The following is a 24,183-nucleotide window of genomic DNA, read 5'->3' as shown; positions in this document are numbered from 1 at the left end:
TTAACCCTGTTGTGTTTTATTTATTCTGGTTCCAGCTGCATGAAAAGGAACTGGAATTGATGGCGAAAAGAGCCCAGGAAAAACTTGAGCAGGAGATGCTGCTTCAGCAGGTAATTAATTTTTTTATTTTTTTCAAATTTGTGTGCAGTGTGACGTAGAGCACAGGCTCACCATTGTATTTTTAGACATTTGATATATTTTTGGGTATTTGTTATCAGCGCAGCATTTAGTAGAATCAATTTACTGAACATACTGGATTTATAAATCAGTGGTCCTCAAAAACACACCTTAAATTTAGTACTTATAGATGCTTTTTTCCATTTTGATTGAATACTTTTTGTGATGTTTGTAAATTCCATGTAGTTTGCTTAATATATTTCAAAGAATATATTAAAGAAATGAGGCAACTAGTTTTTTTGTAACTCTATAAATATCATCTCTAATTAGGAACTGATTGGTAACTTACAAAAACAAGTGGAGCAAGAGAGGAGGATGATTGAGGAAGAGCAGAGAAAGAAAAACAAAGAGAAGAAAAGGAAAAATGAAGAAGAGAAAAGGAAAAATGAAGACATGCAAGCGAAAAAGAAGCAGGAAGAGGAAGACAGAAGGAAAATGAAGGAGGAAGAAGAGAAAATTAAGAGTGAAGAAGAACAGAAAAGGAAGAAACTGGAAGAGAGGAAAAGATTGGATGAAGAGGAAAAGAAAAACATGATAAAATTAAGACATAAAGAAGAAAAGAAGCAAAAGGAGCTGTGGGAAAGGGAGGAGGTAAAGAAGAAAATGGAAGAAGAAGAGATTAGAAAGAAAGAGGAAGAGAGAAAAATTGAAGAAATCAAGGATGAGGAGAGGAGAAGAGAGATACAAGAGGTGGAGGAGATAAAGCAAAAGCAGAAGGAGAGAAAGAAAAACAGGAAAAGTGAGGACGAGGAAACAAGAATAATGGATGTCAAAAACAATGTGACAGAGGTTTCTGGAAGGAAGATGACTGAAGATCAAAAGACAAAAAATAAAGAAATAAGAAGTATTAAGGAAGAAAAGAGAATAGATAACGGAGGTGAGGAAGAGACGACAAGAAAGGAAATTGTAAGAAAAACTACAGAGCATAAAATGGAAAGAAATGAGGTAGAGCAAAGAGAAAAGCCCGAGATGAAGAAAAAGCTGTTGAATGAAGACATCAGGGGAAAAGATGAGAATAAAAGAATAGATGACAAAATGCAACTCACGGAAAGTGAGGAAAAGAAAAAGAACGATGAGGAGAGTTTGGAAAATCAAGATATGATGAGGAAGGAGGAAAAGACTAAAACAAACAAAGAAGAGCTGATTACAATGAGAATGGAAGAAATGAAACAGAATGAAGAACAAGAACACAGAAACACAGATGAAGTAATAAAACTCAAGCCAGAGATTTGTGAGAATAAAGACCAGAACACAAAAATGGAACATGAGAGGAAAAAAGATAAAGAAAAGAAGCAAGAAGAGTTGCAGAAACACCAAGAGGGGCTTAGTATAGGAAAAAAGAAGGATGGGACGGGAAACAAGGAAGATGCAAAGGATTATGGAAATGAGGTGAAGGAAAACATACAAGCAGAAGAAAGGAAAGTAGAAGAAGAGTTGAAAGAGCGAGTCATAAGTAAGAATGAGCTGCGAGACAAGGAAAGAGAAAATAGCAGCATGCAATCTCAGAATACTGGCAGGATCTCACACCCAGGAGGCAACACCACGCGGACCTCAAGTGCTAATTCACTGCAGAGTGAATCTACAGCTGACCCCGTCAGCTCTGAAACTGCAAAACAACAGAACCTAAACAAGAACATCAGTCAGATCCCTGTGTATAAAACCAGTAACTGGCAAGATCCTGCAAAGCCTGGCACTTCTTCTTGCTTTTTGCCTGCAGGCCTTCCAGAGCACACAGAGCAGAAAAGGCTGTTGTGGATGAAGGAATGCATCCCTTGGTCTAATCTGTCCTGCCAGAACAGGAGGAAGCAGAAAGGATCAGTCCGGAGTAGGACAGGGCCAAGGAGGGTGGCAGAGGGTAGCAGTCTGCCCCCTCTGTGCCCACACACTCTGCTTCAGTCCACAGGATGGAGATCCCTGCAGGAGGTAACATACTGTGTGCTTGGTTGTGATCCAGGAACACTGATGAAAATGTTTTGTACTTAAATGTTTGTTGTGTTCGGAAAGAATATTCACACATAGAACCCATTATTTTCATTTGAGATCCAGAAGCGCTGAAATATGTTTGGCTCTCTTTCAGGTTACCAGTGTGACCTTGGAGGACTTACCTGGCTGTAGCCTTTTTACCCTTGCCCAGTGTACTCAACTTCAGTCGCTCACCCTCAGACGCTGTGGACTGAAATCATTGGAAGGTATCAACCACTTACAAGAGCTCTGGTACATTGACCTACAGGTGATTATATAGTTAAAAAATAACAAAAATAACAAAAAACTAGTCATTACTGTGATTTTTTTTCATGTTGTTTCAGTCATTTCAGTCACAACAGCTTTGCTTTTGTTTTGTTTTAGGAAAATGACATCTCATTTGTGGATTGTGAAAACATGAGCAGCTTACGAGTTCTTCAACTTGCCCACAACAAGCTGACTTCCATCCATGGTTTAAATGGTGCTGAGAATTTGGATATTCTTGATCTCTCGCATAACTCCATCACCCGTATTGGTGAGAACTCATGAAACACTGACAGCTATTGAAAAAAGCCCCAAAAAAGAAAAACGGATTAATTTTTTCGTCAGTATAATGTCTGAAAGTGTTTGTGTTTTAAATACTTATTTGCTAACAATGTGTGTGTAGCAGCTTGAGATAACGCGTGACTGATCCGAACACCTGGTAAGTCTAAAATCCTCAAAAAAGAGCAGCATTCACTTAACCTGAGAACAGGCACGATGCCATCGTGTTCCATGTAAACACAGAAAGTAGTATGAGTGTGAAACTTCAAAATAAAAAGAGTCTATGGAGTATGTCAAATGCATTTGGACTTCTTTATGTTTAACAAAATGAATGAAAGTTATGGCTCTTAACATCAGAATCCTGGTAAAAGACATGCTGCAGTTACAATACATTTCTTACATATATTTCATTTGAAATTCTAAAGGACTACATTCAGAGCTTATCAAACCTGAGAAATAAACGTGAAAATGGAAAAAAACAAACAAACAGTATCTAAAATCTTTCATGCAACATTTTACTTATTACCTCACATGCTAAAGGACTATCATAGATGGACACCAGGAATTCCAAGTTTCCCTCCAGGTTTAACTAAACTTCCTCTTCTGGTCAAAAAAATCTATGTAATGTAATGTAACACAAGAGGGCAGCATCTCTCTTCTTTCCTGCTGAGGACTTCACACCATTCACTCTGCAGTGAAAACTGCAATTTTGACTCCATGTACAGACTGTACTTTTTTTTTAGACTGTATCATGTCAACTTTTAAGACTCATGCTCTGCTTTCTGCATATATTCTGTCTGCTTCCTAGCTGGTCTGGAGTCTGTAAGGAGGCTACAGAGGTTGTCAGTGAACCACAACCAGCTGATCAACACCAAAGGGATGAGAGATGTATATACACTGCTCCACCTGGATTGCTCTCACAACCACCTGGCCAACGTGGAGGGTCTGGAGAACAGTGCTCTGCTTCACACACTGGATCTAAGAGGAAACGGCCTTACTGAGGTAAAAACTCACGGCAGATGACTGGAAGCACTAAATCTAATATCACTGTTCACTGTTGCAATTTTGCGAGAGCTGCAGAGAAAGTGGTGTGGGTGTTTGAGACAGGTGATGGGCTTGAATTAAGCCTAAAATCCTTTTGCTTTTATCTACTACGTGCCCTTTTAATTGAGAAACAGTTCCCCTTATTCCAGAAGTTACGTTTAGTGATAAATGATTGTCAAACCTTCAAAAAATAAAATTAAAACCAGGCAAGTATGACAAATATAAATAAGGTGCTTAATTTCAATTTAAAAAAAAAGGAAGCTGATCCATCAGATCTAATCCAAGAAGTACCTCAGTCAAACACATGCTGTTGTTTGCTAATTCGCATTTCTCAGCTGTGAAAATAAATTTTACCTGGCCAAATTTCAAATTTTCTCCAGTCCAGCAGATGTGCTGTTAAAAATGTATATTATTGCACACATGTGATAATGGCCCACTCTATCCTCAGTAATCTTTCAGTCACAGATTAACTATGCTTGTGTTTGCCAAGCCTGAAAGTTTTATCACAGTGCTTCACAAGCAGTGTGAAAATGAACCTGACGAGCTTCGCTTGTGGCAGGCACTCATAGCAGTAGGCATAGCAGGGCTAAAACAACTGACATTGATGGATGAGGTCGTTTCGTTGCTACAGCAGGAGCAGCGGTGTGAAGTTAGTCTAACCTCACAGTGTGATGGGTGTTAACTGACGACTTTGTCCTGTTGCTTCATCAGCCCCCGAGTCTGAACAACCAGGTCCTCCTCAGAGAGCTATATCTGGATGACAACAGCGTCTCCTCCCTTCACGGCCTCGCTGCCTGCTGGCTTCCTCTAATGCAGCACCTCTCTGCAGCTCAAAACGGGTATCCAGTATTCATCCAATACTACTTGCCATCTGTCTTCGCCTAAGTTTTGTTATGTGATATATATTCAAAGTAGAAAATAACACACGTGCCACAATTTTTTCTGGCTTTTCTTTCTTTTGAAAATGTAACTTGATATAAAAAATTGCAATCAGTAGGTTCTGTAAAACCACGACGAGTCAAAGCCACACAGTCGCATAAATTCAAAATGCTTCTGTGTTTAACGGTGACATGAGCGATGCATTGAGATGTGGTCTAGCTTCTAATGTAATTTGTCTCTTATTTTCCTAGAATTACTCAGCTGCCCTCCATGTCTAATTTTGTGTCCCTTGAAAATCTGGATCTTAGATACAACTGCCTGTCAGGTAACATGTTTTCTTTATAAAATGGTGAATGGGCTGTGCTTGTTTAGCGCTGTTTTACCTTAGTGGTTCAGCAAACGTCTCTTGTTCACTGTTATGCAAGCGCTACTCCTAATAGAGCATCGCCTGCTCTGTTAGGAGCAGCTTGGCCTTCATTGTTTTGCTCAGGACAGCCTGAGTATAGAGCTGCTAATCCTGTGATTAGTGGTCAACCTGTTTTACCACCTAAGCCAGTTTAAAACCTGTGGTTTTTCTTCTTCTTTCAGCTCACCGTACTTGAACTATTGCTTTTATATTTTGTTGATCTTATTTCGGTGCCTTGTGTAAAATTTTGTAACTTTGTAACTTTGATATAAGTTCACTACACACCTCTGCTTATTTCATGTAGGTTGATATAGTTTGTAAGTTGGAGTTATATTGAAACTGAAGAATATATTGAAAAACGTGTCATGCTCTCTTTCAGACCTGCAGAATGTGTGTGAAAATCTTGAGGGATGTCAGTTCCTGCGTGAAATCCACCTCACAGGGAATCCTCTTCAGCAGGAGAGTGGCTGGAGGTAGGGTAAGCACTGGACAGAGTAAGAAAATGACATGATATACTGTTTTTTTAGAACTAAATATGTTGTTATCTGTATGTATCTGCTTTCACGACCCATCATGCAGTGATAGTGCATTGCGCTAGTTTCAGGAATCTTGAATTTTCTGGCTGCCTCTCGTTGAGACATTTTCCTCACCTGCTCCACAGTTTCAAATCAAGATATAGTAATTAGAAATTTCTGTTCTTTTTGGAAATTATTTGGATAGAAGTTCCAGTTTCTGCCTCTTTTGCTCTTAAATATAACTTGATATGATGGGTGATCAAAGGAAAATACCACTGAAAAGTCAGTATTTGCCTATCCAAAATTTAGTCTGTGGGCTCAGGTAGTCTAAACATTCCAGCTGAACACTGGTCTCCCTGTCCACTTCCAGGATTACCGCTCTGATCTGCATTGCCTATTAGGTTACCAACATCTGTATGTGTGTATGCCACACTAAGTGGTCATAATTTCCAAAATATTGATACAGCAGAAAAATCAATTATCTTTTCATTGTCAATTTGCTCATTCACTTACATTGCTTAAATATTTTACCAGTGTTAAGGCAGTTGCAATGAGTTTATATGAAAAATATGCAATGAGCACTTATATTCTTTGAGGTTCTACTGGGATGTCATGAGCGGTGATGTCAGCTGTTACAGGTTTGCAAAGTTATTTGGCTCCTCAGAGTCAGTTACACCCAGCAAAATAACCAAAATATGAAAAACTATACTAGTTTTGGAAACTTTTTGCTTATTTAATAGTCAGATTTTTATCATTGTTCATATGTTGGAGTTACTGCCCAGCAGGTTCAATAAAAACATCAATAAAAAAACAAAACAAAACAAATGTTCTGTTAAATTTTTGCCAGTACCACTGCCAATGTTGGTTTCCATAAATGGTAAATGGCAAAATTTAACGTGTGATTAAAAAAATACAGGAAAAAGAGCCTTTAAAAATTTATATTCATTTTAAAATGGTACATTGTACCATATTTTTTTAATGATTTTTATTGTGCTGACAATATGAACATAAAATCTATTTTTTTTTATCTTTAGATTGAGTTTTTAGAGGATTCTTTGCTGGAATAGGTGTAAAACTATGAGTTACTTGTGAACACTTTCTTCCTTAAGCCATAACTGAAACATTACCTTAATTTTTCACTGAACTTTACTTAACCCCCAGTGCCAACAGTAGAATTAACCCTCAATATTTCCACACTCATGCCCTTGCCCTTTCATCCTCAGCCAGTGATAACACTGGCTAAATAAAAGCTCCAAAAGGCAAGCGCTAAGAATTACAATCCCTGTAGGTACCCCTGATCCAGGAGAAATAGATGAAGAAAATACTGGCCCTGATTAATCAGAGCCGCTTAAAGAGCCTATGTTTTGGAGGAAGTCTTCACTAAATGAAATACGGAGTTATGCTTATAGGAACTGGAGAATCAGGATGAAGGATCCAAAAAAGTGTTTTAAAAGAAAAGGAGGATAAAATTTATAACAGTTTAGTAAGACTCAAGTTGAAGTTTGAGTATCTTCAGTGTACTGTAGATATAGCTGTGAATAATGAAGTCCTTATATTAAAAAGGTAATAAGTTGCTGCTATTTATCCAATTTTGTCTAATTTGGGTTTGGAGCTTCATTCTTCTTCTTCATCTATCTATCTATCTATCTATCTATCTATCTATCTATCTATCTATCTATCTATCTATCTATCTATCTATCTATCTATCTATCTATCTATCTATCTATCTATCTATCTATCTATCTATCTATCTATCTATCTCTCTCTCTCTCTCACTCTGGTAAGGAAAACCTATTTTGAATATATAAGTACATGTAAAGTACTTCACATTATAAAGAAAGACATTTTCATATAAACCATTTATGAATGCATCTGAAGCAGTAAATGACCTCAACACATGTTTTGTTCTCTCTGGTGAAGTCGTGGGACAGATTTAAGAGCATACAGTACTCTGGGAATCGGTTTTAGAAAACCCAGTTCTTAATGTTTTAAAAACTGACTTCGCAGCCCAAAGGCTTTTATTTTTGCAAATTTTATTGTTGCTGTTCCCTAGTGCCCTGTAGAGTTTCCAGCTCCACATTTTCCCACTGCACAGAGACCACATTTGGCCAGTGCTCCACTAGTAGATGCTCTTAGTCTGTTTCTCTGGCAGATATTTGAGATTCCTCTGCTTGCACATCCTTAGCCTCGGGCAGTGGTTACCTCTCCCCCTGTATCACAGCCATTCAGGGCGCTCCTCCAGCTGAATGCTCACACTACCTAACATATGCACTTTGGAAAGGATTTCTATCCAAAGTGGCTGTGTAACTACACTTTTAGAAAATGGCACTAGATTGATAGTAATGAGTTCAAACAGGTTCAGATTGTAGACTCAGACAACCAATAATACCAGGGGATGACTAAATCACTGTACATATGGTCCTTTAATTAGTTCAGAGAACAAAATGTACTGTGTACAAAACAACATATACTGTGAGAGGAAAGTTAAACGGTTTCCTCAAAACACTACGGTCTAAACAGAGAATGGTTCTGCCAGCTTTAGAGAAGCTTTCTGTTGGCTGTGAATATTATTTTCTTAGTCAGGCAGTGATTGTAATTTGACAGTTATGAGTCGTATTAGTAAGTAAATAACTGGAAACAAACATAGAACTCAAATTAAACTACGTCTATTTGGCAAAACTATTTTGTGATCTACAAAATCTGTTGAGTAAAATAAGTGTCCTGTTTCATAGCCCTGACACCTCTGTGCAACCTCAACCTGAGTTCCATTCAAGTTGCCCTCATTGTCTTTGTTACCTGTTAATAGTGTTGTTTATTATAAACTTTAAAAAATCACCAAGCTGTTTGCCTTTAATGCAGAGGTAATGAGTTCATACAAAAATACAGATATACATAATACCAGTTGCAGTTAAAATGGTATAAATGATGCATTTAAAAATATTAGTAAAATCACTTCTGCACAGCTCAGGTTTTGCTGATTTTACTTTCCTTTTCAGATCCACACTACAGAAATCAGTGCCTGGCCTTAGAGTCATTGATAGCCAGGAGACAGATTCCTTTTTCTTGCCTCCAGCTGTTCAGCAGGTCAGCTCGGCCTCAGACTGCTTCCTAACTTTCTGCCAGGCTCAGCTTCAGCAGACTCAGAATTTACAGCAGCATCACAGCAGGGAGCACAGGTAAGAGACAGGCTGCCTGTGTGGATGTGCTTGCAGTGTGCTATGTGTTTAGTGTGGATAGCTGCAGGTTTTGCCAGTGGTTGGATGTGTGTTTGACCCCAGAAGTTACACTTTCTAAAGTTATCCACATTGTGGAAGAGAAAACAATCTGCAGATACAAGTGCTTATTGTGAACTCAGTTTACACAATTTCCATATTGTCAGATTTCATACTCACACTCATCTTATATGATCTGTATTTGTAAACTAAAATATTGCAGGTAAGCTGCAGATTTCTGAAGAAGCTTGAAAGCAGATCATGGGGAAGAGGTGCGAAATGTTCAGCTTCAAATAATAAAAAAAAAATTGGTTATGGTAATAGAAAACGAATACTGTACTGCAGAATTCTCGTCTCTTCTACTGTATGCATAAAAATCAAGTTATGTTTGACTGAGAGTACTTAAGATATAAAGAGATAGGATGAAGGCATGAGGTCAAACCGAGAACAGGTTGAAAAGAAAAGAAGAATCAAATAGTAAAAGGGAATAATAAAGAACAGGGCAAAACAACAAAAATAACCCAAAACCAATGCACCAGAGGTCATATTACACTTTTTTTGTCATGTGCTGCTGAACCTGTCAGAGATACCGCCATCAAGCAGCGAGGAATGTTAGCTATCCTCTTGTTATGTCTGATACATAGGGCGTAGTGAGCCTAAAGACAACGTCCATCTATTTTCACAAGTCCTTCAATGTCACTGGCCTCTGCACATATTGACACTCCTATACAAGGAGGACCACCAGCACTTAAAACAGTGGTCAACTTTCTGCTTATCTTCCTGACCTTTTCAAATTACACAGTACAAAAGATGAAACGCGGTGGCGGCTTCTTGTATGGGTCACATCGAGGACTCCTATGGCTTGGGGGAGGTTAGCGTGGCCCTCCCCTTGCTTCGCCCCTCACTGAGTGCCCTCTACCCTTCTGGCCTCTGGACAATGAGCCATTTTGGGGGCTTTGCAAGAGCCAACACAGCCATTTAACCCCTGGCCTGACCTTGTGTCAGACTGAGTTTTTAGGGGAGTTGAGAAGAGTGCCACACGCCAGTCAACTGGTGACTGTAAGGTGAGGTACTGTGGCGTATTAGGGCTATTACTCTCTTTTACAAGGTGTAGGGATTCTACCAAAGTGCCTCTGTTTCACCCATAAATGAGCATGCCTTACAATCCAGTCCTGTATGCCATTAAATCAAAACATTTTGTGGATGTGGTGGGAAAAAGACCAATAAACCCATCTACTACCGCAATCTCCCCACTTTTTCCACTGCGTTCTATGGCACTCAGTATTTTTTAGGTTTGAATTGCTCCTTATGTGGTTGTAATGTAAAAGAAGTGAATCAAAAATTATGTTTCTATGTTATGTGGAAAAAGATGGGTTATAGAGTTTTGCTAAAGCTAGTGTGTGAGCAGTCTGAGTTAAACAAATGAAATGAGTACTTTCCACTCATTGTGCCTTCTGTTTGTGGTACCATCACACAGTATGGTAAAGAAAAACTGCTAAGGCAAAAAGCCAAAGCTTTGAAGAATACACCAGTATTAGTCCATTTCAGATTGCTGAAGCCTCATTTTAGCATTAGCTAAATGTGCCCTGAGCATCTTGCAAAGGGTAGTGTGAACAGCAGAAGCAACTACAGCAACCTATATGTTTTTTTGTGTTTGTTTTCATCAACATTTTAGCATTATATCTTTTATCCTTTCTCCCACCACTCACCCCAGCCAGTCATGTGAGATAGTTGGCCCTGCCGGAGGTTTTCATCCCCACTGTTGCCTAGTGCTTGCTCTTAGGGGTCGTCTGATTGTTGGGATTTTCTCTCTGTTTTTATCAATTTTATTGTTATCACCAAACCACATTTTTCACCCACAATGTAGAAAAAGTGAACACAGAAGTGAAACAGTTACACAAGACTTTTGTTGTGTTAAGTATACATATCATTTCTGGAGCTGTGAGGTCTTCTATGTTCTGTTCATAGTTGTCTGACAGTTGCGACAGACACAAATTGAATTTTCAAAAGGACAGTAAACGCCTCTATAATATAACTAGTATAGGGTTTGCTGCTGGCTCAGGAATTTCTTACAGCTCTCGACCTCAGTTTTTTGTTGAGTGGCCTCCTGGGGACACCCATGTGATAAAGCAACACCAAATATCTCTAAATTTCCTGTATTGCAAGTCAGAAGACAAATAACCACTGAGAGCTTTTAGCATCTACATACATGGTTGGATATGTTCACAGGCGAGTATTAATCAGTGAATAACTTTTCATTTTCCTGTCATGAACATTGTATACTGAAGCTTTCTTTTACCCGTGTTATGGTGACCCTGGAGTGAACCAGCAGGTAGAGGGAGGGAGGGTCACTGGTGTCACAATCCTTTAAGACCTTCTGACTCTTCTCTTTCTTATCCCACTGAGAGTGAAGAGCGAGGTCTTTGTAGAGAAGGAGTTGCACTACTTGTGGCTACTGGCCTTCCAGACTGGCCGAGCGTCTCTGGCCCCTCGGGGTTTAAGACAAGGAGCGGAGCATAGCTAATAGATTAATTAAGTTTCCATTGAGGTAGCTTTGTTGTCAGTTTATCCCCTCAATGAAAGAGACATTATATGGTATTAGGGCACACACAGAGCAGGCAGACAGCTCTTTCTCTCTCGCCCCCTCACCACCCCTACCCTCACATAAATATAAGGACACACTGACCACACCTATCACAGGCTGGCCAAGAATAAGAGCTAAAAATGGATATATATGTGATATTTAACTCAAAATGGAATGGCTTTGATCCTTTTTGAATGATTTAATTTTCTAACACCACCGATCACTGTGTGTTTTTAACCCTTGTGTGGTGTTCGTATTTTTGTTACTCAGCCAGTGTTCATGGGTCTGGTGGACCCGCTAGAGTTTTGGCTTTCCAAATTACACTATCAAACAATTTTATGTTAAATTACTCAACAGATGTTTACTTCATCCCAATTACAAGACATATGAACAGCAAACATGGTTAATTTTTTCCCTTTACCTTTGTTAGATCACATTTATGAATTAATGTGCTTCTCGTTTTTCTTTTATATAAAATGTTATAAATAAATCAGTTATAATCAAGTGGAGTGAGTGGAAAGACACAACACATTTACACGTGAAAAAATAATTGATTGTTTAATTTTTCTTTTGAAAAAAACTGAACACGGGTCTCACAGACCCGAACACCATACAAGGGTTAAATAAATCTTTCTTTGAGAGTTTTGGTTATAGACTAGTAGTATAATCCTCATTGTGATTAGAATGTATGTGAATCTATTCTGGAAACAGAACAATTTTCTTCTTATCACCAGTATAATTAAATCTGACCTGCATAAAAGTCAAAGTTATAGCTTATCTGCTTTTACAGTATCAGAGCAATCCTCTCCACGGAGTTCACCTCACAGGACATAGAGAAGACATATTTAAAGAATCTCATTCTTGCATTAAACAACCCTAAAAGTGGTCAAAGGAGCTTGCAAAGAAAAGCGTCTGGACTTCTTTAAGTTACTTGAAGACGTTTCACCTCTCATCCGAGAAGCTTCTTCAGTTCTGCTTCTGAAGAAGCTTCTCGAATGAGAAGCTTTTCTTTGCAAGCTCCTTTGACTACGATGACCTGGATGACTGAGAACCTTCACAGACAACCCTAAAAGTGGATAACTGCTTCTCCTGAGCTCAGAACAATATGCTACAATTACTGCTTACAGTAAACCTATTAAATAAATTTGATTGGGAACCATGTGGACTAAGATTAACTTTAATGTCATTCACTTTATTGCCATTGCACAGTCATACTTTGTGTTGTACAATGAAACTGGGGTTCCTTCCTTCATCGGTACTAAAAGAAAGGCGAACAGTAATCATGATAAATAAGATATATGCAGAGTAAGGTGTACTTGAAATGCAGAAATGAAATGGGCAGCGATAAAAATATATGTGCAAAAATAAAATCAGTTATGTAGGTCAGGTCAGGTCAGGTATTTGCATTGATTAGGACTATTGCCCTGTTGTCAAAACTGGTCTGTATTGCCAGTTAATAATGTAACGTGAAATATTTTTGTATGTGTTTGTTTACAGCAGACTTGCATTTCCCTTTAATGATGTGCAAAGCTTCTGCCGGCACTTCAGTATGACTCTGAAGCTGGCTGAGGACCAGAGATTTGCCCATGAATATGGTGAGACCACTGTGTCTGATGAACACTGGGCTGCAAGTCAAATAGCGCCTGAGAAAACACTGGATAGTGTCATTGGTGAAGAGCTTATGGATTGCCGAGATATAGAGTCCAATAACAAATTACCACCAGTCTTTCCAAATAGAGACATCATGAGATGCAGCTATTGGAATTTTGATGAGACTCCAGCTACAGAGAGTCACTATGACACATTTGGCCCAAAACAGGGTCCAGCGACCTTCTTCAGTGATGAAAAAGCATCTGTCTCCAGCCATCAAGACTTAAACCTCAAAAAGTAATTCACTCTCTGCTTTTATCTGAGTCACTCGTGTGTATGTTTGTATATTCACTCTAATAAAACCTTTGTATTCGATGAAAGATCAGCTGATAAAAATGCATGCGATGAAAACCTCCAAATTCATTCGTGGTATACAACTGGATGCTGCCGACTTAAAGCAAACACTCTGTTTTTATGTAATTCTTTTAACAGAGCTCAGCCTTTTATTAGTTTCTGCTGCAAAGCATTTGTCATCATTGGAGCCTCCTCTACTTGATTTACACCAGAAGACGTTGAAGATTTTATTCATTTTAACACGCAGCTTTATCATTAACACTGTGCTATCTTCGGGAGGACAATACATCTTTGATTTGAAGGGTGGCTTTAGACAGGCTTAAACTCTCCAGAGTACTGCTCTCCAGATGTCTGCTCACATATAAATTCATGTTTTGAAAGATGAAGGTGCTATGATATCATGTGCAATATATCCCTCACTTTGTGTGTATTTAAATGCCTGTGTGTGTGTGTGTTCTTTTTTGAGCAGCACAGCAGCAGTTGTGATTCAGCAATGTTGGAGGAAATACAAGCAGATATGTGGGAACATTAATGCTCCCCCCATCACAGAGAAAGGAGGAGAAAGAGGAGGAGATGGAGGAAAGCCAGAGTCAAGACTTTTCTATATTAATAGGAGCACTGCTGGCAAACACTGTGCGGCAACTGTCATCCAGGTAAAACATTTGTAGCTTGTAGCATTTGTAGCGTCCTAGAACAATTTCCCTCTGAAGATTTCTGGGTAACAACTTAGAACGGTTATCCAGGCGAGTTCATATGAATTCAGTCAGTCAAACTGTTTACTTGTAATAGACCTCATAGCACCATATCACCCCAACAGAGCACTTTGCTCTGAGACTGCTGGCTTGCTTACCTAGGATGTTTTAAAGTAAAACAGGAGGCAGAGCCTTCAGCGTCCAGGCCCGCCTTCTGTGGAACCAGCTACCATTTGGAAGTAGGAGATAGACACCCTCGCTACTTTGAAAATTAGGCTTAAATCTTTCTTTTTTGAATTGGAAATGTTGTAGTACTAAATCCTCCATTTTTATGCTGCAATAGGCCTAGGCTGCTGGGGGCTTCCCAAGGTGCACTTTCTTTTTCATTCACCTTTTTTCACTCACTATGTGTTTACACACCTCTCTGCATTTAATCATTAGTTATTGTTAAACTCTGTCTCTCTCTGCGTCCTTTGTCCTGTGTTCCTCCCCACACCCACAACTTGTGACAGCAGATGGCTGCCCCTCCATGCGCTTGGTTCTGCTGGAGGTTTCTTCCTGTTAAAGTTTTTTTTCCCACTGTCGCCAAATGCTTGCTCATAGGCAGTTGTCTTATTGTTCGCAATTTTCTCTTTATTATTTTAGGATTTTTAGCTTACAGTATTAAGCACCTTGAGGGTATTGTTGTTGAGATTTATATCCATCTATCCACTGGGCCACTGTGGCTATGACGTCTATTTTCATTTCGCAGTTGCAGAATTCAAAGGCAGAGGATTTTTGGTAGCAAAAGCTTTTAGGTTCCTTCTTGTGGCCTGAGATTTATGTGTGTAGCCCAGATGCATTGCTTGATGCTTTGCATTTGCTTTGAACGTAGCCTGGCTACACTAAAATCCCTGAAAGATCGGCTGTTGCTCCTAGAGGATAGCAGAAACTGCTGAATATCACAGATAGCAAATAGTTGATTTGTTCTATTTTGGGTTCATTAATTAGTGAGTTTATAAAAATTTGATAAAAAAGAGTAGGAAAAAACCCCATCAGAGTTTGTCATAGCTTAAGATTATGCGTTGAGAAGAAACTGCTCACATTAACCTTTTATTGTGTAATTAAGGATCTTACTTCTGCATGTAGAAAGTGTGCCTGAAGTCACTTCCTCTTTATGGATATCTGAAAATGCCAATTTTCATCCTTAAAAACTGAACTTCAGGCCTCATACGTTCTTGAGGCTTATTCGGCTAATCCTCTGCACAGAGGTGTAAGCTGCTCTTCTGAAAAACATGCTACTCATCACCCCTCTCAAATCCCTTTTCAACACACAAAGTGTTTGATGACTCCTTGAGGGCTAGGTAGAGGCTGGGAGTTGCCGTGTACCGTGCACTACAGCACTGTGTAAGTGTAAGTGTGTGTTTTGTGCATGTCAGGGGGGTATAGAGTGATTAATCAGATTCCAAAGACGTGCGGTAGTAAGAGTTCTAAAATTCCTGTGCGGCTCAACTTGAAGTGAAGTGTGCCCCCCCCCCTCTGCCCATTGGGAATTGCAGGATTTAGAGGCGCACTGGAGCTCTATTTGTCTCAGAGCAGCCTGGAGTCACACAGAGTTCAGACAGCAGAACACTCAGCAATTAAAAGAGGGGTTAACATGTTTTATCTTCCTAATGGGATAACATGCAATATTTACGTTTGCTCCATGATTCATTGAGCAACTACCATTTCTTTTTCTGGGTACCTCCAGGCATTCTGGAGGGGCTACTCTCTGAGGAGGAGGCTCACATCTGCTCTTGCTGCTGTGACATGCCCCAGTGTTGGAGAGGATGACACCTTTGAGGAGGTGGACATAGATGAATTTGTCTTTGATGAGGTATCTGCACAAGCCTGTATGTTCTTCACTTTCACGATTCGGCAGTTGTTCCCCATCTCGCACCCCATCAGACCAAAAAACCTGCACAGAGGCTAACACATAAATGTAACACATAAATATAGTACTGTATACTTCACTCCAAAGACACTTTATTTGTGGTTTGTTTGTCATTGCCGTCCAGAAATTCAAGTATTTTTCATTTTCATAAAGGCAGCTTTGGAGGAACACTGCACACTGATGCTTTCTCAGGACTCGTCTACCAGACACCAACTTGTGTCAGAGCAGCAATTATCTACGAAGGTAAAGTTTGATATTCTTAAAACCTGGTAGTCCTGACATGATATTCTCTAATACTTTGAAACCTGCTATGCAAATTGTGAATTTTGGGATTAACCATCTTGTGTTATGTCAGTGTTGGAGTTATTTTCTTGCTTGTCTACCTCCCCTCCAGGAATTGTCTCACCCTCCCTTATTGATCTCTAAATTTATTCACTTGGAAAAACAGGATTATTTCCTGGAGGGCTAAAAGTTGCACAGCACCAGCAGATGTCATTTTTCATGCTGGCTGGACTGTCGTCCTGTTTTTTTTCTTCATTTACCTCTTGTTGGATCTTTTCTTTGGAGCGTGCTCAGCGCTGTACATCATGGTAGCCAGTTTAAGCAAGCTGATGTGGTGCAGCTGCTAGCGTGGTCAGCCTCAATATGTTGACACTGAGGCACAGATCAAAGGCAGGGGATGAACAATTTAGCACTTTAACCAAGAGAAAATAGAATCTGGAGAGTAATTAAGCTGTTACTTTGACTTAAATATGAGAATTCCATGATTGTGAACCGTTCACTCGGTCAGCCACATACCTACAACAAAAATAGGCCCCTGAGTTAAGTGTCACTGGATATAATAGTGTAGAATGTAATCACTTCCCCCAAGAGTTACAGATAACTGTAGTGTTATTCCATGAAAAATTAATTAGTATGCCACAACAGACTGCTCAGATTTTTGTAACTATAATGAAAGCATGCACAATTTTACCTTTGTTACAGGTCCTTTAAGTACACAGATGTCAGTTGAAGTTTTCCACTAGTAATCTATGTCTATTTTTTTCCTAGGATTTTTGAGTGTGCTCAAGTTCATAAATACAGGAGAAAGCTACATTAGTTTTTCCAGCCTGAAAAACACATTAAATTTTTAAAAAAACTGCAACCAAATCAATTTTGCATAAACTCCAAGTGTCACAGTCTAAAGCTAAAATCCTGCCTTTGTTCAGCGTGGTTTTATCTCCAACCAGCTTTGAGTTTGATGAACAGTATAATAATGAAACATTTAGAAACTGAAAAAGCAAAGCCGCTCCGATTTAATGTCTGTGATGCAGAATAACAGAAATAAAAACACACACTGGTATCCCAGATGTTTTATGTGTATTCTGGTAATTCATTAGGAAAACTACAACAAGTGTGTTTTGGTAACATTTCAAGGTAACAAAAAAAAAAGAAAAGTAACTTAGGCCTGTCATTAATTGATATATGTATTTCAGCCTCCTGGGCCCTGTCTTGATCCCTCCCAGGACATACTCCCCCTACCAAAGCACGCCTGGATGGCTGGGGAACATGTGGACGGTTCTAACAGGTACAACAACCCACAGCCACAGCATTTGAAAAAGCTGTTTATTTTAAGCTTTATATAGATTTTCATAATTATTGTACAAAGTTATATAGGGAAAAAGAAGATAAATAATTTTCATAATAGGACATATAGCAAACAGTGTTGATTTGTGACATTAATATTTTTCGTTAATGCAACTCCAAGTAGAAAAATACAATCTTTGCTAAGCACATTAAAGAGTCGGATGTATCTTAGAAGTTAGAGATTTTAACTGGGTTTACTTTTTCACATATGAAGCTCATGATATGGCGTTTGCTCTTGGAACAAAATACAGACAACCTGAAGTATGTGTTTAAGTGTTTCATGGATAGCAAAATATAAATCTGATATTAAAAATGCAAGGAACAATAATCAAACTGGTCCTAATAATGCAAGATTTTAATGTCATAAGATTTTAGTATAGCATAGAAAAAATGATGATACAGATGTTGAAATTTCACTTTCTGGATATAAAGGAGGATGACACACACACTAAATCACATTTATATTTTTGTTATGGTTGTGATCCACAAAATGTATCCACATATTCAGCTAGCAAAACACTCAAATAAGCAGGTTCACTGAATGACTGTTCAGTTCTCCTCTCTATGATGTTCAGCTGATGTCACTGGTAATCTATAAAGTGGTAATATTTGTTTTCGTTTACTTTTTTACTTGGTGGCATGCAAATCATAAAATTCAATGGCTTCCATTGAGGAAAAAAATGAAATGGAAAGGAAAACAAGGCAGCACTGCTCCACTTCCAGCATGCTTGTTATGTTGGTTACAGTTATGTGAATGACAGGTGCATCTTTTGCTACAGACCAGACAACAGTTTTCAGTTTAAGAGTTTGATCAAGCTTCAGTTCAAGAGCTGGAGCAGGAGTGTGCTTTTCCTTTTTTAAATGAACTTTTAGAGGACTGAGACTTTTAAACAATCAAATGTTTAATGCATGTTTTTACTGTAAGATCCCAAGGCATCTGAGAGAACAGTTGCTACTAAAGACCACAGCTGTGGAGCATGCCACCATCAGAGTGCACTGAAAATGTGTTTTTGGCCCCAATAAAGATTGTGTTTGGACACACAAACACAATCTTCAATCACCACTAGCCCTACTCGCCCAGTTTAGCTCCCTTTTTCCTTAAATGAAATGGGTTTCCATTTTGCACATCTTTATTGCACGTCCACTGAGCATAATAATATTAGCAGCCATGCAGGAAAAAATACAGGACAACCTTGACTTAAAGATCAGCCATAATTCAATCCCGAAAGATTTAAATATCTGTAGTCCTGTTGTGAATTTCTGCATCTCAAGTTATGTTTTTAAGGACAATAATTTCTTTATGATTCCAGAAACACATCTCCTACTTCCACCTCAGCGCTTAGTGGTCTCTCTGAAAGATCAGAAAAGATTCTAGAAGAATGGTAAATCATCATCTCCTCCTCACTGCTTGCTGCAACTGTGTGTTGTTAGTAAATGGCAGAACGGCACTTTCTATTTGTCTTTTCTTTCCTTGCCATCTGCAGGGGCTTTACTGACAGCCACACAGCACTTCTGCTGCTGAGGAGAGCTCGGAAGATGAAGTCAAAGAGACAACTGCAAAAGAAGCAAAGGGGTTAGTGTGTTTAAAGTGGGATAGGTGGAAATTTGAGATTTGGACCCTTTGTGTTTGCATGTGTGCTTTTTATGCAGTAGTTCAGGTTTAAAAAAACTATTTTTGTATGTTTTTAGAAAATTCCCCATAGAATTTGAATGCTGTGATTGGAGATTAAACACTGTTGTGGTTTCCTTCTTCAGTCACCTCATATGCAATGCTTCCTTCATTCATTAATCCTTCTACACCTCAGCTGATGTTTCTGTCTTTATATAGTTCACAAAATGGAGATAACTCCTGTTAAGACATAAATCTGTTGTCTAAAAAGGAGAAAGATCTCTCTTCATTCTCATTCTTCAGCCGTGCTTTAGTAGCAGTGAACCTTTCCGCCGCATGTATGTTAATGAGCCATAACAGACAGCAGAAGCCAGGGCTGTCACCTCTCATTGGACTTATTTACGAGCCTGCAAAGGAAATAACTATTGCCAAGAAAGCTCATGACAAGTCGTCTTGTGGCGACTTTCATTCCATTTCATTGTAGTGGTTTAGTGTAACTGCAGTGAAAGGTGACCTCACCTCTGCTCTGTTCCAAGAAACAGTAGTTCTGCCATGGGTATCATGTCATGGTCATGTAATGGGAGGTTGGTCTTTGATCAGACTTTCAAATGCATGATTGCATTAGTGGTGCTCTTGTCATCTTGCTCCATCGACACACAGGTCTTTGTCGGCTTTAACTCCTAATGGCATCTGCCTCAGCTGAACCACAGCGCTGTATTACATATGCACTAATATTTTCTGACTGTTTGATCCTGGTTTTCTGCTTCTGGTTTAAAGCCTGGTGTGTCCTGCTTTGACCTTCTCTTTCTTGCTGTGTTAGATCCCTCCGTCCGACTTGACTTGTTCAGAAATTGTAATTACCAGCTTGGTCCAGCGGAGGCACAAAACACAACAGCACGATACAACAGAAATTATGCAAAAGGTAAGAAAAGAGATCTATGCATATTTTCTAACCCAGTAGTATTTCAAATGCTTGGATTATTTTTAAGAATTTTTAATTTAAATTTAAACTATTTAAGTCTGGTCTGGTCTTAGACTGGACTATTGCAAAGCAGAAGGGGTAGATGGCCTCACATTTGTCTCTAAAATACTGTGATATATAGAGACACTCATGATCAACTCAGTGATTGCAATTTTCAAAGGTCCTGCAACTACAAAACAAGCCCAAATCACCACCCGTCCACCGCCGTGCTTAACAGTTGGTGAGAGGTTTTTGTGCTGATATGTTGTGTTTGGTTTTTGCCTGTTGGGCCACTGCGCTTTATGACCCAACATCTCCGCTTTGGTCTCATCAGTCTAAAGGTGAAAGATGTCTTCTGGATGGCTCAAATGTCCACATTCTTTTAAAAGAGAAGAAGCTTTCTTTTGGCAACCCCTCAAAGCCATATTTTTCCAACCTTTTTCTAATTGTACTGTCATGACGGTCAGGGTGTACTTTTCACAGGACTGTATGGCACAACTTTTTTCCAAAGAGTTTTCAGTGTTATGGAAATACAGTGTCAAAAAAAGGCTATGGATTGATTATATGTGGGATAGTGTGATTGGTTGAGAAAAGTCAAAAGCCTCCCTCCACCTTCATCCATATTCTGCTGTGGCCTGGTGCCCTGCCCTGAGGTGCAGAGAGGATTTGGCATTGTGACACACACAGACAGACTTAAAAGGAAGGGAAGCGCTGGAGGGAGAGCATAAGGGAGAGTTGGGGGGGGGGGGGGAGTCTGTTTTTATCATGAGGGACTGTCTCCGTCTTTCTTTTGGACCCCACCACCACGTACCAGGGTCAAGGCCTCACATCCATGGAGTAATAGTCTCACGGTCATCCAGCAGTCAGAGGGATGCTGGAACAGCAGCATTTGCCAGCAGAAAGTGAAGCGATCAGTTATAAGACTAACATACTAAAGAATTAGCTGTGAAGACGAAGAGCAGATTTGCCTGTCATTTTATGTTGCAGTCTTAAAAAATAGAACAACCATGATCTTTTTAGCGTAAAAATGTGGCGATTTATATGTGAATGAGTTCTCTTATTTTCATTAATTCTGAAGTTCTTCTGTCAGCAGACACTGTTTTGCCAGCATTACAAGGCATTTTCATCAGGACAGTGACGGACTAACAAATGTTCCCTTTTGGAGTAGGTGGCACAACATTCTTTTCCAATAATTATTTTCCATTGACAATTTATAAAATGCATGAAAAATGGAGCTTGACTATGACAGCATCATCCATCCATTTTCTTCCTCTTATCCAGCTCAGGGTCATGGGGGGAGCTGGAGCTATCTCAGCTGCGTGACAGCATCATTATGTTATCTATTGTTTATTTGAATTGCAGGTGTATTATGTCAACTTTCCAACATTGTGATTGCTGACACTGGAATTATGTGTGAGCATAATACTGCTGTGGATAAACTGTCAGCTAACTGGCAATCGAGGAATAGCTGTATCCCGATAACATATTAAATTACAACAATATTTCCAGCTCTGTTTTTTCCCATAGCTTCATCGCTCCTCCCCACCCTCTTATTGACAGTTTATCAAACGGGACTGATGCTTTTGAGCTAATACAACTGATAAAGTAATGGAAGGATCTCTGGTTAGGGCATTCTCTTTCTTTCCGGTTTATATTCTGTATCCTCAGTCAGTTTTCTGATCTGACAGAAATGTGTAACTCTATCCAGCTTCAGTCTAGGGGAAACGATTCCTACTGTCTTTTTACAGCATTGCTATAAGGCTGGCGAGTGAGGTGCTGTGTCAGTTATTAACTTGTGGTGCTGTGAAGCTGGGTCTCTGTAAAAGGGTCCAGGTTTGACTACATCCTCGCCCCCCTGGTCCTGACCTGTGTAAGACACCCCCTCCTCCGGATTCATCACCAGTGCCCGGGGCCTGGCCAGCCCAGCCCCAGACTGGCCCAGCCAGCGCTCCCCGACAGGGGCTAACGTTTCAGGCCTCGAGTCAAGCTCCTTCTGGAGGTGATTAGCCTCAAACCCATGACAGATTCTTTCCAAGATATCTGACGCTGCGTGTTTATTTTATCCGGGCTCTTTGTGTGGATGTGCTGGACATGAGTAACCCACTTGAAATGGGTATCAGTTTACATACCCAGACACGGAGACAGAGAGGGAGAGAATAGTGCAGAGCCACAACAAATTTTCTTCTAAAAGTTTAAAAGAGAATATAAATATACCTTTTCCTTATTATTTGCATCTTTTGCATGTGTCTGGGGTGCTGCAGATGTTGACAGTGTGGTGTGCCTCTAAGGAATTCTCCTAATTTCTACTCTTAATTACCACTCAACCCCTCCAGATGCACGCACAGATACACACACACACACACACACACACACACACACACACACACACACACACACACACACACACACACACACACACACACACACACACATACATATCCATACATATACACACAGAGTTCTAATCATCCTCTTCCATCCAAACTGAGATCCAACCCCACCAAACATCCGTCCTCGTGTCTCAGGGACACAATGATATATATTTTTGTTTCAGCCTGGTTCCCCTACCTCCTGAGCATTTAACTTGATTTCACACTTGATGTCATCAACAAAGTCAAACTGAAACACAATCATTTTGTTTATCATTGATCAGTCAAAATAGCTTAGGCTGTTCCCCACCATTCATATGCATCCAATTTCAGCCCCGTAATCTCTAAGCTTCTATTTATCTCGTGCAGTGGAGCCTTTCTCCTCATACTACATGACTGAGGCGCATTGGCACACTTCAGAAACGAGCTGAGCCAATGTGCATTGGGCCATCAGTCATTCACAGAGTCAGACATCTAACTAAAACCACCGAGTTGCTAAAATGTCACACATTTCACTTAGCAAATGCCTAAAAAAAAAGGATTATAAAATACTTTTCTATATTTCTTTTTCATTTTTTTCCTACATTTTCCAACATTAGCCATCTGCACAAAACAGAAACGTATGCACTTTAGCCGTCTTATTAATTTAAATTCATGTTACTTACAGAAGGTCCCTTACAAGTCTCCAGTAATCGAGAAACACATTAATCTGTCAAGTTAGAAGTCCTTTCAGGAGCAGTGCCTGAAAATGTGGGAACTAAACATTTACATTTTTAATTTCTAATGTGTTTGGATAATATGCAATTTGAACTGGTTCTCTTCAAGTATCGTCACAAACATTTTCCTGTCAGTGTTCCAGTGTTTTTACAAAGTTAACAAATGGATCTTAGAATGCTTTTAGATCAAAAGATGATTAGCGTGTATGAATTGCTCCATCCTACTGTGGTCTTTATTTTCATGTTTTAGCAGACCAAAACCAGCCAATATGTTTGCAAGAGACAACTTCATTTTACAGACCTTATTGTGATTCAGATTAACTTCAGTGACATGTTTGTAGAATCATTTAGAGTCAAGTCGCCTAATGCATGAAACCAAGTTTTAGGGGTTAGAAAAGCTTTACATCTCTGGTGGATAGATGTTCTAATCCACAGATGTGCACTGTTATTCCATCTCACACTTTTACATTTAGATTTGTTTTGTGACACAGCATGTGTAGAAAAGATGAAGATTCAGGTTTTCGACCTAAAACGGCTTTAAACATGCATTTTTTTTTCTCATTGCCAAAAGGAGAGGGACTCTTCTGGCTGCTCCAGAATTTATAAAAAATCGATAAAAGATTTCTAAAAAATCTACTACTTACTTGATTCATGACCTCAGTGAAGGGTTTCTTAATGAGTATATGGTCTCAAATGCTAGTTTGAGTCTGACTGAGTACAACTTGATGTCCATTTTTATAAAAGGAATATAATGCAACATATTCTTCAGTGTGGGCCTCCCGCTTGATTGATAAATCACTACAGTGTCTTTAGTTGGCTTCAAAAAACCAAGATTGCCAAGTCATCCACAAACTATGGGCATCTTTTATCTATGGTTTATGCCTGAAGGACAAATCAAGAATCCTCTGACTTTAAAATATGTCTGTTATAAAGTGACTTGGTTGTTAAACTTGCTATATTTGTGCACGTGCACAGTTTTACTCTTGACACAACTGTCCTTTAAGGTCACTATCATTTGTTTAGGAGTTTTTT

The 24,183-nt window shown here is 39.3% G+C and overlaps 1 protein-coding gene across 1 annotated transcript in view; it reads left to right on the top strand.

Annotated features, from left to right (window-relative positions):
• lrriq1 (leucine-rich repeats and IQ motif containing 1) overlaps positions 1-24,183 on the top strand; it is a 34,555-nt gene that overhangs the window by 4,911 nt on the left and 5,461 nt on the right. Inside the window, exons 7-23 of the mRNA XM_026175025.1 lie at positions 36-110; positions 448-2,100; positions 2,255-2,407; positions 2,524-2,674; positions 3,491-3,684; positions 4,438-4,565; positions 4,857-4,930; positions 5,391-5,484; positions 8,523-8,702; positions 12,820-13,209; positions 13,736-13,919; positions 15,688-15,813; positions 16,024-16,113; positions 17,346-17,437; positions 18,807-18,878; positions 18,981-19,069; positions 19,926-20,027. Coding sequence (XP_026030810.1) covers positions 36-110; positions 448-2,100; positions 2,255-2,407; positions 2,524-2,674; positions 3,491-3,684; positions 4,438-4,565; positions 4,857-4,930; positions 5,391-5,484; positions 8,523-8,702; positions 12,820-13,209; positions 13,736-13,919; positions 15,688-15,813; positions 16,024-16,113; positions 17,346-17,437; positions 18,807-18,878; positions 18,981-19,069; positions 19,926-20,027 — 3,847 coding nt within the window. The remainder of the gene's footprint in view (positions 1-35; positions 111-447; positions 2,101-2,254; positions 2,408-2,523; positions 2,675-3,490; positions 3,685-4,437; positions 4,566-4,856; positions 4,931-5,390; positions 5,485-8,522; positions 8,703-12,819; positions 13,210-13,735; positions 13,920-15,687; positions 15,814-16,023; positions 16,114-17,345; positions 17,438-18,806; positions 18,879-18,980; positions 19,070-19,925; positions 20,028-24,183) is intronic.

This window comes from Astatotilapia calliptera, chromosome 7 (assembly GCF_900246225.1).
Source record: "Astatotilapia calliptera chromosome 7, fAstCal1.2, whole genome shotgun sequence".
NCBI classification, from domain to species: Eukaryota; Metazoa; Chordata; class Actinopteri; order Cichliformes; family Cichlidae; genus Astatotilapia; species Astatotilapia calliptera.
Note: the sequence above shows the minus strand (reverse complement) of the source record. Positions and strands in the feature narration are given on the sequence as shown.